Source organism: Rhinatrema bivittatum, chromosome 3, assembly GCF_901001135.1.
Source record: "Rhinatrema bivittatum chromosome 3, aRhiBiv1.1, whole genome shotgun sequence".
Classification (NCBI taxonomy): domain Eukaryota; kingdom Metazoa; phylum Chordata; class Amphibia; order Gymnophiona; family Rhinatrematidae; genus Rhinatrema; species Rhinatrema bivittatum.
The window spans coordinates 271,420,394-271,440,630 of record NC_042617.1 but is presented as its reverse complement, the minus strand read 5'-3'; the positions used below and the strand labels follow the sequence as shown (position 1 = coordinate 271,440,630).

General features: G+C 46.1%; 1 protein-coding gene across 2 annotated transcripts in view; it reads left to right on the top strand.

Moving 5' to 3' along the window:
• The window catches only part of KANSL2 (KAT8 regulatory NSL complex subunit 2), a 97,489-nt gene extending 96,641 nt beyond the window's left edge, over positions 1 to 848 (top strand). For both annotated transcript variants that reach the window (XM_029594619.1, XM_029594620.1), the window contains exon 9: positions 1 to 848. In XM_029594619.1, coding sequence (XP_029450479.1) covers positions 1 to 129 — 129 coding nt within the window. In that variant the 3' untranslated portion in view covers positions 130 to 848.
• The last annotated feature ends 19,389 nt before the right edge of the window (positions 849 to 20,237 follow it).

Here is a 20,237-nt window from a genome sequence, read left to right as displayed (position 1 = left end):
GGCCCAATGCAGACTGTGGGACTTGGCTCTGGATTGGAGGAAGATGTCAAACAAGATGAAGGGTCCGTGCCAAAGACATGTGGAACTACAACAGCCAATGGAAGCTTAGATACTGCTTCTCTTAGCTGACAATTTCTAATGGTATGAAAGCCCTTCAAAGATTTATGAATCACTTATGATGATGAAACTCCTAGGAACTGGAAGAAGCAGTTGAGAAATACACATATTGCATCTCCTGAGGTGGTACTTTAATTCGGTGTTACTTCAAGACTTTCAAAAACGAAGTGGCTTTCCTGCAACTAAATGATTGTAGTTAAATGCATCATTCCCTCCATTATCTTAATGTCCAGCAATGATCTTTCAGTGATTCTAGTGAGGATCCGTTGCCACCCATGCAACTTGTTAATCCTTGCTGTGTGGTGCTGCTTTCATCCTGTTAGTCTCTTGGGATATGTACTAGATGTGCTTACATCTCTAGGACAGACAGATGCCCAAGATCAAACAATTCTCTCAGTAGTTGTTTGCTAAGCTGTTTTGTTTTTGTTTTTTTAAATCCATGATGTATTCTATACTAATTAAGCAAGGATTGTCAAAAATGCAGTTTTTAGTCCAGGCAATGGCTTAAATAAACATACCTTGGAAGAATGTTCTAGCACAGATATTTCTCTTTCACATTTGCTTAGTGAATGGAATATGGCACTTCCCATGCAGGTTCTCAGCCCTTCTGGTTCACCTTTAGTAACTTCAGATCTGCTGTTTATTGTGTAAATATTGCTGTACAGTTCTTAAAATATTTGGTCAGAGCTGAATGGAAAGTCAACTTTTGCTAATAAAACTTTAAAACAGAATTTGTTTGAAATTTCTAATTGCAATTATTGCTTATTGGTTTGGAACATCCCTAGATGGTAGCTTTGTAAATACGGAATGCTTAGATTGCAAGTAAATGCTTGTTCCTGAACATACCCAGATCAGTCCAGACAAATGGGTTTTATTCATCCCTACCAGCAGATGGAGGTAGAGAACAAAACTTTGGGCACTGCCACATATGAGTTCCACCTGCAGTCCCTCAGTATTTCTCTACCTCCAGCAGATGGTAGAGGTGCTAAACCTGCAGTCCCGACTGATTAAGGTGTTCTGAGGAAAATTTGCTCCTGAGGTGCCAGGTTCCTGGGCAAGGGCTATCTCTCGGGTGGAGCCAGGTGAACGGGGGGTTGGATACTCCTGCCTTGTTCAGCCTGCATCTCCAGGACCTGGATAGCCAGTGGTCTGGCTCCCTCAGTGGGCCCTGAAGCCCCCCCCTCCGCCGGCCAGAGCACCTTTCAGGGAAGTACCCAACATTTGTTTCTATGGGGACTTATCTGGAGTGTCTGTGCCTTTACTTTACAAAATAAAAATTCTGCTTGCGACAGAGGCAGCTCGGGTTTCTCACAGGACAAGCAGGATGGTAGTCCTCTCATATGGGTGACAGGATGGAGCCCAATCACAGAACACTTGTCAAAGTTTCTAGAACTTTGACTGGCATCTACTGGGCATGCCCAGCATAGCACCAACACTGCATCCAGCAGGGGTCTCCCTTCAGTCTTCTTTTTTCAGCGCAGCAGTAGCCACTCGGGTTAAGGAGCTCTGAGATTCCTGACAGGAATTTTCCTCACGGAAATTCTTTCAAGATTTTTTTAAAAATTCTACCCCATAGGGGTCCCCCTAGTAATACCAGGCCTAGCTATTGATGGCATCGGAGGCGGTATCGATGGAGGCACCGAAGGGACCGGTGACATCGATGGATGAGTCGGTGGTAAAATCCCGCTAGGTGCTGGAGATCAGTCCTACAATACTTGGACCGATAATTCGTCCCAGGATACAGACTATCGACCATCAGAGCCCTCTCCCCCAGATGAAAGACATCATTCTCCACCAGAAGATCTGTGTCTTATCAATTTCATCAAGGAAATGTCTGAAACCATTCCTTTCCAACTTCAGACAGAAGAGGACTCTAGGCACAAGTTGCTGGAAGTACTCCAATTTCTTGATGCTCTTAAGGAAATCATGTCCATACCTATTCATGAAATCCTTCTTGATCTCCTGAAAAGGAACTGGGAACACCCATGTTCCGTCCTGCCTGTCAACCGCAAGACAGATGCCAACTATCTAGTGCAGTCAGCTCCTGGTTTCCAGAAGTCTCAGTTGGATCATCATTCTATGGTTGTTGAATCAGCCCAGAAGAAGGTACGACATTCAAAACCTCATTCCTTCATACCTCCAGGGAAGGAACAAAAATCCCTGGATGCTTTTGGCAGGTGTCTTCCATGGCGCTATGCTCATATCTCGCATAGCCTCTTAGCAGTTATACATGACCCAGTATAACAGAGACCTCTTTAAAAGGGTTCAAGACTTCTCTGATTCGTTACCAGAGCAACTCCAGACTCAGCTTCATACTCTAGCTCAGAAAGGTCTGGATGCTGGGAAACACGAGGTCCATGCTGCTGATATCTTCGACACTGCCTCTAGAGCAACTGCAGCGGGAATTAATGCACAAAGATGGGCCTGGCTCAAATCCTCAGACTTAAGACCAGAAGTCCAAGACATGTTAGCAGATCTACCCTGTGTGGGAGATAATCTCTTCGGGGGAAAAGATCCGAGAGACGGTGGCGCAGTTGAAGGACCATCATGAAACTCTGCGCAAGCTTTCTTCTGTGCCATCTGAGTTCCCTTCCACGCCTAAGAGAACTTTCAGGCGAGACTCTAAACGGCCAACCTACAAGCCAAGGAAATTTTATCCTCCAGCTTCTAAAGGACGCCCTTCCAGACCTTACCAAAAAGGTCAATCCAAGCAGACTTGGCCTCAAGTCTCAGCCAGCTTCTCAGCCTGGACCAGAGTCAGGGTTTTGACTCCTTCCTAGAGAGTGTAAGCCAACCTCCTCTTCCATCCATACCAGTCGGCAGTCGATTCTGCCACTTAAGCAGCGCTTGGCACACAGTCACCACAGACCAGTGGTTACTTGCAGTAGTCACCCAAGGTTACCATCTAAATTTCCTGACTGTTCCATTGGACACTCCACCTCGGCTGATGTGGGGAAAGTCCGATCATTCTCCCTTGCTCGAGCAGGAGGTCTCATCCCTCCTCCTATCCCGAGCAATAGAACCGGTACCCCTCTCCCAGCAAGGTCAGGGATTTTATTCCTGGTATTTTCTAATACCAAAAAAGTCAGGTGGCGTACTCCCGATACTGGACCTCCGTGCACTAAAAAAATTTCTGCACAGAGAAAAATTCAAGATGGTAACCTTGGGCTCTCTACTTCCTCTTCTGCAAAGAGGAGATTGGCTATGCTCTCTAGATCTTCAGGACGCATACACACGCATCTCAATCACACCATCTCATCGCAAATTCCTGCGATTCCTGGTCGGCCCTCTTCATTTTCAGTACCGTGTACTACCATTTGGCCTGGCGTCTGCTCCACGAGTATTCACCAAGTGCCTTGTGGTGGTCGCGACCTTCCTCAGGAATCAGTGTGTCCATGTCTACCCTTATTTCGACGATTGGTTGATAAGAGCTCCGACTCAGCAGGGCGCGCTAACCTCCCTGCATCTCACTATCAACACCCTGATCTCCTTCAGGTTTCTAATCAACTATCCCAAATCCAAGATAGTTCATCCCAAACCCTATCCTTTATAGGGACCAACCTAAACACTATACAGGCGAAAGCCTTCCTCCCCCAGGATCGTGCTTTCACAATTACATCTCTGGCGCATCAACTACAGTCTCGAGCACTTCAACTGCTCCGCACTTCCTCATTGTTGGGTCACATGGCGTCCTCTGTGCATGTCATTCCGATGGCTCGCCTAGCCATGAGAGTGATGCAGTGGACCCTAAAATGCCAGTGGATTCAAGCTTGTCAGCCAATGTCCAGCAGTGTCACTAGCCTGGTGGATGCACCACTCCAATCTCATTCAAGGACTTCCATTTCAGGCTCCAGATCCTCAAATCACCTTAACAGACGCATCCAACCTGGGGTGGGGTGCACATGTAGGCGACCTGCAGACTCTGGGATCCTGGTCTCCAGAGGAAGCCAAATACCAAATTTCCTGGAGCTATGGGCGATCAGATATGCCCTCAAGGCCTTTCAGGACTGCCTATCAAACAAAGCCATCCTGATTCAAATCGACAATCAGGTTGCAATGTGGTACATCAACAAACAAGGGGGAACGGGCTCCTACATTCTGTGTCAGGAAGCTGCACAGATATGGGAATGGGCCCTTTCCTGCTTGATGTGCCTCAAAGCAACCTACTTGCTGGGAGTGGACAATGTGTTGGCGGACAAGCTGAGTCTCACTTTCATCCGCATGAGTGGTCTCTCAACCCCACGGTAGCAGATGCGATATTCCAACATTGGGGTTACCCTCGCGTAGACCTCTGTCCATTGGTCCGCAACCATAAAGTGGAAAACTTCTGCTCCCTCGTTCGCAATCACCACTCGCAACCAAGAGATGCCTTCGCCCTCTCCTGGACCAGTGGTCTCCTTTATGAGTACCTTCCACTTCCTCTCATTTCAAAAACTCTCTTGTGAAGCTCCAGCAGGACAAGGGATTAATGATCCTGATAGCTCCCCACTAGCCACGCCAGGTGTGGTTTCCAATCCTCCAGGACCTATCAGTACACCGACACAGTCCTCTGGGGAAGGATCCCCTTCTAATAACTCAGAACGAAGGGTATCTGCGTCACCCCAACATCCAGGCTCTCTGCCAGCCTGGATGTTGAAAGGTTAATACTCCAACCTCTTAACCTTTCAGAGTTGGTATCCCGAGTCATGGTGGCTTCACGAAAGCCTTCAACAAGAAGGTCTTATCACTCTAAATGGAAGACGTTTACGGTCTGGTGCACTTCCATGGCCATGGACCCCTTCACTTGTTCCACTGCAAGGTTTCTGGACTATCTCTGGCACCTGTCAGGCCTAAAAACTTCTCTATCAGGGTGCATGTAAGTGCAGTGTCTGCTTACCATAAGGGTATAGGACAGGGGTCTGGAACCAATGGCTCGCGAGCCAGATGTGGCTCTTTTGATGGCTGCATCTGGCTCGCAGACAAATCTTTAATAAAAAAGTAAAAATCTAATAAAAACCCCCACCCTCCTGATGCCCCCCAAGACCTCCAAAATTAATTTACTACAACCCCCCCCCCCCCCCAAGACCTGCCAAAAGTCCCTGGTGGTCCAGCGGGGGTCCGGGAGCGATCTCCTGGACTTGGGCTGTCGGCTGCCAGTAGTCAAAATGGTGCCGACGGCCCTTTGCCCTCACTACGTCACTGGGGTCGACCAATGGCGGCAGTAGCTCCTGTGACATAGTAAGGGCAAAGGGCCGTCGGCTGCCGTCGGCTGCCAGTAATCGGCAGGTCTTGGGGGGGTCAGGAGGGTGGGGGTTGTAGTAAATTAATTTTGGAGGTCTTGGGGGGCATCAGGAGGGTGGGGGGTTTTGTTAGATTTTTACTTTTTTATTAAAGATTTGTCTGCGAGCCCTGGACCCCCGCTGGACCACCAGGGACTTTTGGCAGGTCTTGGGGGGGTCAGGAGGGTGGGGGGTTGTAGTAAAGTAATTTGGTAGGTCTTATATGGCTCTCATGGAATTACATTTTAAAATATGTGGCGTTCATGGCTCTCTCAGCCAAAAAGGTTTCCGACCCAGTGTTTTATTCCATGCCATTTTGAAATCATTTACTGTTTTTTTACTCGCCATCTCTTCTGGAAGGGCATTCTAGGCATCCACCACTCTCTCCATAAAGAAATATTTCCTGATGTTGATTCTGAGTCGTCCCCCCTGGAGTTTTATTTCATGACTCCTAGTTCGACAATTTCCTTTCCAATGGAAAAGGTTCAAAGTTCATGCATCAATAAAACCTTTCAGGTAACTGAAGGTCAGTTTCATATCTCCCCTGTACCTCCTCTCTTCCAGGGCGTACATATTTCTATCCTTCAGCCTCTCATAAGTCTTCCAATACAGACCCCACACCATTCTGGTCAACCTTCTCTGGACCACCTCCGTCATGTCTCTATCCTTTTTGAAATACAGGTTCCAAAACTGAATACAGTACTCATGGTGAGGCCTCACCAAGGACGTGTACAAGAGCATGATCTTTTTTTTTTTTTTCTGCTGATTATTCCTCTCTATGCTCATCTATATACTGCTCCCAGCATCCCCTGGGAGAGGACTCCAGAGGTCACAGCGAGCGATCCAGGGTTTGAACTCCACAGCCCCAGCTTCCAGAGGCCCTGCACCCTTTACAGTAGAAGAAGACCAAAAGTGCATGCCAAATCTCAAACCAGACAAATCTTTGAGTGATGATCAATTTAATGGCAGTTGAAGAGGATTGGGGGTAAGTATAACTTTGGGAAATCTTTGGACTTAGTTTGGAGAAAGGTGAAATAGTGGTATATATTATTTAGTATGCTAAACTTAACTAGGAACTCAACAAAATTAAGATGAAGGCAGCAATCCAGCAGCAAGAGGGGCTTTCCAGTCTTTTTTGCATTGTCACATGTATGATTTTTGTACTCGCTGGTGAGATTGTATGTGTGCACCCAGTGCAAAGAGCTTATGGCTCTCAGGGAACGAGTCTGATCACTGGATGCTAGAGTGGCAGACTTGGAGGAGCTGAGGCAGACAGAGAGGTTACATTTATTAGACCTTCAGGGACATAGTAGCCAAGTCCCAAATCCAGTCTGGCAGCCCCAGTGCTGCCTTGGATCAGAAAGGTCTCCTGGTAAGAGAACCTCACCCTGGTGTAGCAGGACCTGCTCTCCAGGTGATGTTGCCCTCTCACTCTGAGGACGTCTCCCAGGGCTACTGCCCAAGAGGGAAGGGTTAAGTCGGCCATCATAGTTGGTGATTCGATTATTAGAAATGCAGATAGCTGGGTGGTTAGTGGATGTGAGGACCGCCTGGTAACTTGCCTGCCGGGTGCGAAAGTGGCAGACCTCACATGTCACCTAGATAGGATTGTAGACAGTGCTGGGGAGGAGCCGGCTGTCGTGGTACATGTGGGTACCAACAACATAGGAAAATGTGGGAGAGAGGTTATGGAAGCCGATTTTAGGTAGAAAACTGAAATCTAGAACCTCCAGGGTGACATTCTCTGAAATGCTTCCTGTTCCACGTGCAGGTCTCCAGAGGCAGGCAGAGCTCCGGAGTCCCAATGTGTGGATGAGACAATGGTGCAGGGAAGAGGGATTCAGTTTTGTAAGGACCTGGGGAACCTTTTGGGGAAGGGGGAGACTTTTCCGAAAGAATGGGCTCCAGCTTAACCAGAGTGGAACCAGGCTGCTGGCACTTTTAAAAAGGAGATAGAGCAGCTTTTAAACTAGAACAAGGGAGAAACCAAACAGTCACTCAGCAGTGCATGGTTCAGAGGAATGTATAAATGAAGGATACTAATGAAACAGGAGAGTTAGGGCATTCCAACAGAGAGGTCCCAATAAAAGCAAACATAGTCCATGTGCCTATACATAAAAAATCACCTGAGCTAAAGATTTGCAAATTATCCCTATCAGCTGAAAAGCAGGTTGTTAATACAAACAAAAAACACATTTTGAGATGTCTGTATGCCAATGCCAGAAGTCTAAGAAGTAAGATGTGAGAGTTAGTGTATAGCAGTAAATGAAGAGACTAACATAATTGCCATCTCAGAGACCTGGTGGAAGGAAGATAACCATTGCTATATCAGGGTACAAATTATATTGCAATGATAGGGAGGATCAACTTGGTGGGGGTGTGCTACTTTGTCCAGGAGGGTATAGAGTCCAACAGGATAAAGATCATTCAAGAGACTAAATGCTCAGTAGAATCTATATGGGTAGAAATCCCATGTGTGTTGGGTAAGATTATAGTGATAGGAGTATACTACCGTCCACCTGGACAAAATGGTCAGACAGATGATGAAATGCTAAGAGAAATCAGGGAAGCTAACCAATTTGGCAGTGCAGTAATAATGGGAGATTTCAATTACCCCAATAGTGATTGGGTAAATCTAACATCAGGATATACTGGAGACATAAAGTTACTGGATGGAATAAACAACTGCTTCATGGAGCAATTGGTTCAGGAACCAACGGAAGAGGGAGCTATTTTAGATTTAATTATTAGTGGAATGCAGGATTTGGTGAGAGTCGTATTGATGGTGGGGCCACTTGGCAATAGTGATCATAACATGATCAAATTTAAACTAATAACTGGAAGGGGGACAATAAAAAAAAAAAAAAAATCTATAGCTATAACCCTAAATTTTCAAAAGGGAAACTTTGATAAAATGAGGAAAATAGAAAAAAAACTGAAAGGTGCAGCTGCAAAGGTTAAGTGTTCAACAGGCACGGTCATTGCTTAAAAATACAGTCTTAAATGCACAGTCCAGGTGTATTACACGCATTAAGAAAGGCAAAATGATTATCAGCATAGTTAAAAGGTGAGGTGAAAGAGGCTATTTTAGCCAAAATAAAATCCTTCAAACTGGAAGAAGGATCCATCTGAAGAAAATAGGAAGAAGCATAAGCATCGTAAAGTTAAGTGTAAAACATTAAGATAGGCGAAAAGAGAATTTGAAATGAAGTTGGCCATAGAGGCAAAAACTCATAATAAAAACTTTTAAAAATATATCATAAGCAAGAAAACTTTGAGGGAGGCAGTTGGACTGTTAGATGACCTTCAAGCAATATGCAGACACACAATACTCAACAAGAAGTATGGACTTGCATTAACCGGACTTTAATTGACATTCCCTATAAGAACACTTCATCCATCAGTAATTGCTTACTATTTTCTTTCTTTCTCATTAATATACAAGCTTTAGCTAAAAAAAAAAACTGTACTAATCTCATACTTATTACAAGATCAGGACCCAGATTTTATCGCAATTACAGAAACTTGCCTTAAAGCCTCAGACACAGTTCTGGTTAATCAGATGGTAAATAATAATGCTGTTTTTACAATTCTAAGACCACAACACAGAGGTGGTGGCTTAATGTTAATTGCAAACAAATATTTTAAACTAAGAATTTTGCCTGTAAACATTAGTTAACTGTTTGAAGTAGCATTATTTGAGTCAGATGATCTACAAATCTGTTTATTGTACTGTCCATCAGCATTACTTGACCACAATATTTCTCCTATTATAGAATTTTTCGCTACAACACTGAACCCAAATAAACCACCTGTTATTTTAGGAGATTTTAATTTACATATTGATGTTAAATCATTATCCACCTCATTGAATACCGCTCATTTAACGTCAGTGCGAGAGAGTTATTTCTGTTGCAGGCCCAAGTATATGGAATACTTTACCAACGGAGCTTCGTCTTGAATCTGATTTTAAGAATTTTAAAAAACTAAAAACTTGCTTTTTCCTGTCGTGTAGCCAGATGGACTCAGAACAAATGGTATAGTATGCTCGTGCTAGCAGTTGGAGATGGATCTGACGTCAGCACGGGTATATATACCCCCACAGGAAGCGTAGCAGCTTAGTAATTTCCGTCTCCAAAGCAGTTTGGAGAGCCTGCACGCTCGCTGAGCGTGTTTTCCAAATCTACTTTCTTCTTACTAAAACTTCTACAGCACCATCGAGCCCCGCACTCCTGCAGTGATACCCTAAGGTCCCTCCCCCAGTTGTTTCCCGGGGTGATTTCCATGATCCCCCGGAGGTTTAAGTCCTCGGTCCGGTGGCCGAATCGCGGCAGGGACGTAGCCCCCGGGCGAGGTTCAGGTGAGGCATACGAGGCGCCTCTGTCCCGGCGTGGACGAGGCAGCGGGTGCATTTCCTCAAAGCGCGGCGGTGAAGGTACTTGCCCTCTCCCCCCGCAGCCGGAGACCGCCCGGGTTCCAGCCGGGAAGCGCCGAGGATCAGGTAAGGCGTACATCTCTTACTCTTTGGTCTCCGAGGAACGAGGATCGGCGGTGTGGCCTGTGGGCGGCACGCCGTGGAAGGGCGCCATTTTGTTGGCCTTACTCAGGTATTGAGCGCCCATGATAGGCGCAGGTCTATGACTAAGCCGCATACTGCTTGAGAGCATATTGCATACCATTGTGCATATATTGCTAAGCCGCATATTGCTGAGAGCACATTGCATATTGTTCAGCGTACATTGCTAAGCCGCATATTGCTGAGAGTATATTGCATATTATTGGGCGTACCTTGCTAAGCCGCATATTGCTGAGAGCACATTGCATATCATTGAGCGTATATTGCTAGCTGCATATTGCTGAGAGTATATTGAATATCATTGAGCATATATTACTGCCGCATATTATTAAGCGCCTGTTGTATTAAGCGTATATTGCTGCTGCTTATTATTGAGCGCCTGTTGTATTAAAGCGTATATTTCCTGGCGTGTAGCCAGATGGACTCAGAACGAATGGGTACAGTATCCGCGTGCTAGCAGTTGGAGACGGATCTGACGTCAGCACGGGTGTATATATACCCCCACAGGAAGCGTAGCAACTTAGTAATTTCCGTCTCCAAAGCAGTTTGGAGAGCCTGCACGCTCGCTGAGCGTGTTTTCCAAATCTACTTTCTATTTTTCTACTTTCTACTTTCTTTCAACTACAACCATCGAGCCCCGCACTCCTGCGGTGATACCCTAAGGTCCCTCCCCCAGTAGAGTTTCCCGGGGTGATTTCCGTGATCCCCCGGAGGTTTAAGTCCTCGGTCCAGTGGCCGAATCGCGGCAGGGACATAGCCCCTGGGCGAGGTTCGGGTGAGGCTTATGAGGTGCCTCGGTCCCGGCGTGGACGAGGCAGCGGGTGCATATCCTCAAACGCGGCGGTGAAGGTACTTGCCCTCTCCCCCCGCAGCCGGAGACCGCCCGGGTTCCAGCCGGGAAGCGCTGAGGATCAGGTAAGGCGTACATCTCTTATTTCTGGTCTCCGAGGAACAGAGGATCGGCGGCGTGGCACGCCAAGGAGGGCGCCATTTTGTGGGCCTTGTTCAGGTATGAGCGCCCGTAATAGGCGCAGCTCTATTCCTCCTTGTGCGTATATTGCCTTATTACTGTGAGCATATTGCATACCATTGAGCGTGTATTGCTACCCGCCTATTGCTGAGAGCATATTGAATGCCATTGAGCGTGTATTGCTAACCACATATTGCTGAGAGCCTATTAAAGGCCATTGAGCGGGTATTGCTAACCGCATATTGCTGAGAGCCTATTGAATGCCATTGAGCTTGTATTGCTAACTGCATATTGCTGAGAGCCTATTGAATGCCATTGAGCTTGTATTGCTAACCGCATATGGCTGAGAGCCTATTGAATGCCATTGAGCAGGTATTGCTAACCGCTTATAGCTGAGAGCATATTGCATACAATTGAGAGTGTATTCCTCACTGCCTATTGCTGAGAGCGTATTGCATATCATTTAGTGTTCTTAAGCGCCTGTTGGATTAAGCGCATATTGCTGCCGCATATTATTATTGTGCGCCTGTTGTATTGAGCGCATATTGCTGCCGCATATTATTATTGTGCGCCTGTTCTCTTAAGCGTATATTGTGTCCGCTTTTCATTCAGCACATACATTTCAATGGAACAGAACGCCTCAGCGTCTTCAGCGGGGGCGCCGCCTGCCTCCGGCATTAAAGCCTTCGGCCTCTGCTCTGCATGCCAGCTTCGAGCCACGCACAGTGAAGAGCCAGACTCCCTAAGTGCCCAATGTGAGGAGGCCGTGGGACCCTCGGGCCAGGACCAGTCTCAGCCACGATTTGCTGACAGTTCCCCAGGGGCTACCCCGGATTTAGCGGGCAGTCTCGACCAATCTGGAATCCCGGGGGATCTTGTACCCCGGCGATTAGAGGCTGCTTCAATTTCCTGGGTGGATCTCTTTAAGGGGATTCATGCCTTTGTACAGATGCAAACGGCTTCCCGTCCAGGCCCTGCTGTTCCTGCAGTTCCTGTTGTTCCTGCGGCTTCTGCGGTGACTGCGGCGGCTGCTGCGGTGGCGGCTCCTGCGGATCCTGTTCCTGGACCCTCACGCCCTTATCGTGAGCGGGACCTCCCACCGCTGGAAAGCCCAGATCAGTCAGACCAGGAGTTTTCACCGGACGAATCCGAACTCCAGGACGAGGGGGAACTTCCCCCAGGGATTGAACCATACAGAACAATGAGGCGGTTCTTCCCTAAGGAGGATCTCTCCGACCTGGTGTCTCAGTGTCTGGCGGAGTTGGATATTACAGGTCCTAGCGCTACGGTACCCTCTGCGCAGAACCCCCTGCTGGAAGGTCTTCGTCCTACAGCCCGCCATTTTCCATTCTTGCAAGCAGCACAACAACTGATAGATTTAGAATGGGCGGCGCCAGCGGCTTCCTTCAAAGGGGGCCGGGCCCTGACGGGCATGTACCCATTGGCACCGGCTATCCAGGACCTGCTGGCGTGTCCTCAGGTGGACGCCTTGATTAGCGCTGTGGTCAAGCGCACTACCATTCCAGTTGAAGGGGGGATGGCCCTCAAGGAGCCTCATGACCGGCGACTGGATGCCATTCTGAAACAGACCTTTGAGGTGGCAGCTCTCTCTTTGCGGATTGCAACCTGCTGCACAGTGGTGATGCGTGCCTGTTTGTCACAGGTCAGGAACAACGCTCCAGCAGCTGACATGGAGTCCGCTCTCTCGTTCCTTACGGATGCTGCATCAGATCTAGTCCGGACAACAGCCAAGGGGATCTCATCCTCCATAGCCGCCAGGAGGCAGCTCTGGATCCGGAAATGGTCAGCTGATGCGCCTTCAAAGACACGCCTCACTAGATTGCCCTTTAAGGGCTCTTTCCTATTTGGCAGCGACCTTGATAAACTGGCCAGTACATGGGGCACCTCTCCAGTGCCTAGACTGCCGGAAGATCGGTTCCGAAGGAGTCAGCGCGCCTTTCCGAGGCCCTCCAGGGACAGGGGTTCACAGCGCTTCATTCCTTACAGGAGTCGTTATCAGGCGCCGCATCCTCAGGCCAGGCATCAGTCCTTTCAGACCAAGCAGCGCAAGAGGGGAGCAGGCCCGGGCTCAGGTCCCGGCCGCGCCTCCCAATGAAGTTCCGCCGATTCATCTGGGGGACGGAGCCATAGGGGGCAGGTTAACCCTCTTCTACCCCAGATGGGTAGAGATTACGTCGGACCAGTGGGTCCTCGCCATCATCCGAGAGGGGTATTATCTGGACTTTCATCATCTCCCTCCGGACAAGTTTGTGGAATCCTCATGTCCCATACACAAGAAGGCGGCATTGGAAGCTACCTTAGCGAGGCTCCTGTCCTTGAAAGCCATCATCCCAGTACCTGCCTGGGAAGTGAATTCTGGACACTATTCCATTTATTTCATGGTACCCAAGAAAGGGGGCACCTTTCGGCCTGTGCTGGACCTCAAGTCAGTCAATCGATATTTAAGGGTCCCGAGGTTTCGCATGGAAACTCTGCGCTCAGTCAAGACCGCAGTACAGCCAGGAGAATTCCTCACGGCATTAGACTTGTCGGAAGCCTACCTGCATATCCCGATACATCCAGATCATCAGCGCTACCTACGCTTCAAGGTTCTGGGTCGCCACTTCCAATTCCGGGCTCTGCCCTTCGGATTGGCCACGTCACCGCGGACCTTCACCAAGGTGGTTGTCGTGGTAGCAGCAGCCCTCAGGCGGGAAGGAATTCTGGTCCATCCCTACCTAGACGATTGGCTGATTAGGGCGAAATCACGAGAAGAGAGCCATCGGACAACCGACAGAGTGATCGCCCTTCTGGAAAGCTTGGGCTGGGTAATCAACCTCAGCAAGAGTTGCCTACAGCCTTCCCAGTCACTGGAATACCTGGGAGTACAGTTCGACACGCAGGCAGACACAGTCAGTCTCACTACCAAGAGAAGTTAGAAACTTCAGACGCGCATCCAGTACTTGATGGGAACCAGTCGACCCATAGCTTGGGATTATCTGCAGGTTCTCGGTCTCATGGCATCCACCCTGGAAGTGGTACCTTGGGCAAGGGCCCATATGAGACCTTTATAGCACTCCCTGCTCTCTCGCTGGAGTCCCCGTCTACGGAACTATTTCACGCACCTACCTCTGCCTGCCACAGTGCGGATCCAGTTACGGTGGTGGTTGCAGCCCAACCACATGAACAGAGGGTCGAAGATGTCCTCTCCCACGTGGACTCTGCTCACCACGGATGCCAGCCTGAGCGGCTGGGGTGCACTCTGCGAAGGACTTACCGCACAAGGGCGGTGGAACAGAGAAGAGTCAGTGTGGAACATCAACCAACTAGAGGCTCGGGCAGTCAGATTGGCATGTCTTCGATTTGCTCACAGACTGAAGAACAGAGCAGTCAGAGTGATGTCCGACCGCCACCACAGTGGCATACATCAATCGTCAGGGCGGAACCAGAAGTCGACAAGTATCTCTGGAGATGGCCCCACTGATGGCTTGGGCAGAGGCGAATCTGCAAGACATCTCCGCCGTCCACATTGCCGGGAAGGACAACACCACGGCAGACTTCCTCAGCAGAGAAAGTCTAAATCCGGGAGAGTGGCAGCTGTCACCCACAGCCTTCCAGATGATTGTGGATCACTGGGGGATTCCGGACATGGATTTACTGGCGGACAAGTCCAATGCTCAAGTACCCAGATACTTCAGCCGCAAGCGCGACCCGTTCTCACACGGAATCGATGCCCTGGTTCAGCCATGGCCTCCAGGGACTCTGCTATATGCCTTTCCTCCGTGGCCTCTGCTGGGCGCCATCATCCACAAGATTCAGAAACACCGAGGCCTAGTTCTTCTAGTGGCACCAGACTGGCCAAGAAGACCCTGGTACGCGGACATGAGAAGACTGCTGGCAGGGGAGCCCCTTCCCCTGCCTCCTCTCCGGGACCACCTACATCAAGGTCCCATCCTTCACGAGGATCCAGCTCAATTATCTCTTACGGTCTGGCCATTGAGAGGGCTAGACTGAAGAAAAGAGGTTACTCGGAGCCCGTGATAGATACACTCCTCCGAGCTCGCAAGTTTTCCACATCCCTCACCTACGTAAGGATCTGGAGAATATTTGAAGCATGGTGCGACACTCATGGCACCAATCCACATGCGACCACAATCCCTGTTGTGTTGGATTTCCTGCAAGATGGACTTCAGAAGGGTCTCTCCCTCAGCTCCATCAAGGTTTAGGTGGCTGCGCTGTCTTGCTACGGTCCCAGGAGGGATGGCAAGACCATTGCCAAGCACCCAGATGTTGCTCGCTTCCTGAAAAGTCAAGCACATTTGTCCGCCACTGAAGTGGCCAGTGTCTTTGTGGAACCTCAACCTTGTTTTGGATTTCCTCGCGGGATCCACCTTCAGACCCCTTCGGGGCCTGTCTCTGCGTTCTCTAACCTTGAAGATGGTGTTCCTATTGGCGGTGTGTTCCGCACGCCTCGTCTCAGAGCTACAAGCACTGTCCTGCCGTGATCCCTTTCTGAGAATCACTCCAGAGGCTATCCATCTTCGCACGGTTCCCTCCTTTTTACCTAAAGTGGTTTCACAGTTTCACCTTAATCAGACTATATCCTTGCCTACCACGGCAGGTTTGAAGAAATCTGAAGAAGGGCGTTTGCTACGCCATCTCGACATAGGCAGACTGCTGCCTAGGTATCTGGAATTGACACAAGAACTACGAAAGACGGACCATCTGTTCGTCCTGCACAGCGGGAAGAAGCAAGGTGAAGCGGCCTCGCGGCCCACCATCGCCCGCTGGATTAAAGAAGTTATCAGAGCAGCTTACGTGGAGGCTGGGAAGTCTCCGCCTCCACAAGTCAAGGCTCATTCTACCAGAGCACAAGCGGCATCCTGGGCGGAATCCAGGATGCTGCCGCCTGCAGAGATATGTAAAGCGGCGACATGGTCCTCCCTCCATACCTTCTCCAGATTCTACCGTCTGGATGTCCAGGCCAGGGAGGACTCAGCATTTGCGAGGGCGGTACTACATGGTCCTCAGGCAGCCTCCCGCCCAGGCTGGGAGTAAAGCTTTTGTACATCCCATTCGTTCTGAGTCCATCTGGCTACACGCCAGGAAATGTTGAGATTACTTACCTGATAATCTCCTTTTCCTTAGTGTAGACAGATGGACTCAGCATCCCGCCCAGCTGCCTGTGTACATGGGTTTCACCGATTCAAGGTAAGCCATGTCATCTGTTTACATAAGAGCGTACACTCTACCAGGTGTCAACGCCTTCCAGTTGGGAATGCTGGCGGTCTCCAGCTACTATCAATCGGTCAGGGGAATCCTGTTTCACTTTTCACTGAGCGTCAGCACACACATCCATAACAGCTTTTGCAAGGAAGATTACTAAGTTGCTACGCTTCCTGTGGGGGTATATATACCCGTGCTGATGTCAGATCCGTCTCCAACTGCTAGCACGAGCATACTATACCATTTGTTCTGAGTCCATCTGTCTACACTAAGGAAAACGAGATTATCAGGTAAGTAATCTCAACATTTTGAACGAGCCTTTGCAGGCAACCCTCAGAGCAATCATTGATATGACTTATGTTTTATTTCTCATGACTGTTTTAGGCTTTTAATTATTTTAATATGTTGTATATTAATTCCTCAATTTGTATTTTATTTGATTTTATTGTTAATTAACTTTATATTTTAAGTATGTGAATATCCTATTGATATAACATATTGTACACCGTTGTGATGTAACTATGAACTATGGTATAGAAAAGCTTCTAAATAAAATAAATACAAAATAAATAAAAATGTTTTACCCTCCTGGAATCTTTATCAGCACTTGGATATGAACTAATTACATCAGCTCCCACTCACAAGGCCGGTCATTTACTTGATTTAATATTTATCAATTCAAATACTATCATTGCATCTACAGCTACATACACTTCTGTGCCCTAGTCTGATCATTTTTTAGTGCACTCTGAAGTTTAAAATTAAACAAAACCAAAAACCAGTTATCACAGACCCTATCTCAATAACCTTCCGACCCCGGACCTCAACAGAGAGTTCGAAAACATTATACAGCACATTAATCTGACAGTACGAATGTGACATGTGCATGGTTACACACGTCAACTACCATTGCTGACAAAATAAGTCCATTCAGAACAAAACCCATCAGATCAACAAAAAAATATATACCTTGGTATAATAAGACTATAAACACTGCTAAAAAAAATCCCTCAGGAAATTAGAATAAAAATACACATACATTAGGTATCCATTGCACTGCCCTTAGTCACTATAAGAAAATTATCAACAATGCAAAAAAAGAGTACTTCAAGAATAAAATCCAAACATTTTCTCATAACCCAAAAACACTTTTTACTATAGTTAAAAATTTGACAAAATCCTCGAACCAGGATGATGGCTCATTACAAGAAGAAAAATGTGATGAAATAGCTCCTTTCTTTACGAATAAAATTGATAAACTAACTTCCACCATTACTTCTACATCAAAGCAAGAAATAAAAATGAAATCTAAAGAAGTGAACAAATGGAGTACTTTTTGAAACTACTTCAGCAACGGAGATAGAAAATCTCATAAAAAACTTAAACCCTGCATGATATCCAATTGATTCCATTCCCATATTATCACTTAAGACAATTGTCCATTTAATTGCCCCAACTATTGCATCCATAACTAATCTGTCGCTAAATGAAGGTTATCTACCTGATGTGCTTAAGTGTGCTGCAATAAAACCTGTTCTAAAAAAAACCTAATCTTGATCACACATTATTAAATAACTACCGGCCAATTTCTAATTTGACTTTCATTGCAAAATTAATAGAAAAGGTGGTACAGAAGCAACTAACAAACCACCTCTATACTAATAATATTATCTTCCCAAACCAGTTTGGGTTTAGAAAACACTTAAATACTGAAACATTACTGATTGCAATGGTGGATACTGTCCTAAGAGGCTTTGACAGTGGTCAAAGATACTTTTTGATACTTTTAGACTTATCCGCAGCTATCGACACAGTAGTAGATCATTCAATACTTTGTGACCATCTGATTGAAATAGGAATCACTGACACTGTATTAAAATGGTTTTTGTCCTTTCTCATTAATCGTTCATTTCAAGTAAAAGTTTAAAAACACTACATCAAAAAGATTTTCCTTGAAGCCGGGATCCCACAGGAGTCTGTACTTTCAGGCACCGTTTTTAATGTATACTTACTACCGGTATGTCATTTACTTGCTGGGCTAGGTCTGAATTTTTATATCTATGCAGATGATATCCAAATCCTGGTCCTGATTGAAAATACAATTGAAAATACATTTAATATAATTGTAGTTTACCTGAATGCTATTAAGCAACTCCTGTCCCATATGAAACTCATACTAAATATGGATAAAACCGAAATCATCCTGCTGGAAAGGAAATGAAGAAATTCTGCCAGTACCAGTTGAGAACAACATAAAGATAAATCCCACTGACCATGTTCGGGATCTCGGAATCACATTAGATACAGAGTTGAGTTTTAAAAAACATATATCAATCAAATTGAAAGAGGGCTATTATAAACTTCTCACGCTTCGGTTGAAACCTCTACTTGAACAAAAGGATTTTAGAACAGTACTACAGTCGCTGATTTTTTTCCAGTATGGACTACTGTAACTCCCTTCTATTTGGTCTTCCTTTATCCACAATTCGACCTTTACAAGTACTACAGAACACAGTCACTGGAGTTTTGACTGGTAGCAGAAAATGTGATCACATAACACTCATTTTAATTTCATTACATTTGCTACCTGTCAAATATCGCTCACAATACAAAACAGCTTGCATTCTACATAGAATTATTTATGGCGAACAAATCGACTGGTTAAATGCGGCTATCCGTCTACATACTCCACAAAGAACCTTAGGTCAGCCAATAAGGGACTATTAACAATTCCGTCAGTGAATTCAGCACACCTTAGTCAAGTGAGAGAACGTGCAATATCTTTAGCAGGCCCCAAACGTTGGAACACATTGCCAGTCAAGTTGAGATTACAATCAGATACCAAAAAACTTAAGGCAGAGCTCAAAACATGGTTATTTAGCTGTGCTTATGCAGAACCCAATTGAGAACGGCCTTCCTAACCCTTGGCTTTACCTTTTGAGAGCTGTTTTTTATCTTTTTATCTTCTATCTTTTAACTTATCTTTTATTTTTATCTTTGTTATTTTTACTGTTTAAATATTGTATTAATCTTTATTTACTTGTTACTATTGTAGTTATGTATTTGTTTTAAACCTGTTTTATTGATGCTATACCTGTACTTGTATTTTATTCTTTTATATTGTAAACCATTGTGATGGAATACCCAATATGACTGTATATAAAACTTAAACTAAACTAAGGGGTTAAATGGGCTCTTAGGAATGATAAGGCTATTGCAAAAATACTAAATGAATTCTTTGCTTCTGTTTACTAATGAAGATATTGGAGAGATACCAGTTCCAGAGATGGTTTTCAAGGGTGATGAGTCAGATGAACTGAACTAAATGACTGTGAACCTGGAAGATGTAGTAGGCCTGATTGACAACCTAAAGAGTAGCAAATCACCTGGACTAGATGGTATGCATCCCAGGGTTCTGAAGGAACTAAATAATGAAATTTCAGATCTATTAATTAAAATTTGTAACCTATCACTAAAATCATCCATTGTACCTGAAGACTGGAGGGTGGCCAGTGTAACCCCAATATTTAAAAAGGGTTCCAGGGGTGATCCGGGAAACTATAGACCAGTGAGCCTGACTTCAGTGCCGGGGAAAAAAAGTGGAAACTATTCTAAAGATCAAAATGACAGAGCATATAGAAGGACATGGTTTAATGGAACAGAATCAACATGGATTTACCCAAGAGAAGACTTGTCTTACAAATCTGCTTCATTTTTTTTAAGTGGTTAATAAACATGTGGATAAAGGTGAACCAGTAGATGTAGCATATTTGGATTTTCAGAAGGCATTTGACAAAGTCCCTCATGAAAGGCTTCTTAAAAACGAAAAAGTCATGGGATAGGAGGCAATGTCCTTTTGTGCATTACAAACTGATTAAAAGACAGGAAACAGGATTAAATGGTCAATTTTCTCAGTGGAAAAGGGTAAACAGTGGAGTGGCTCAGGGATCTGTTCTTGGATCGGTGCTTTTCAATATAATTTATAAATGATCTTGAAAGGAATACGATGAGTGAGGTTGTCAAATTTGCAGAGGATACAAAATTATTCAGAGTAATTAAATCACAAGCAGCTTGTGATAAACTGCAGGAG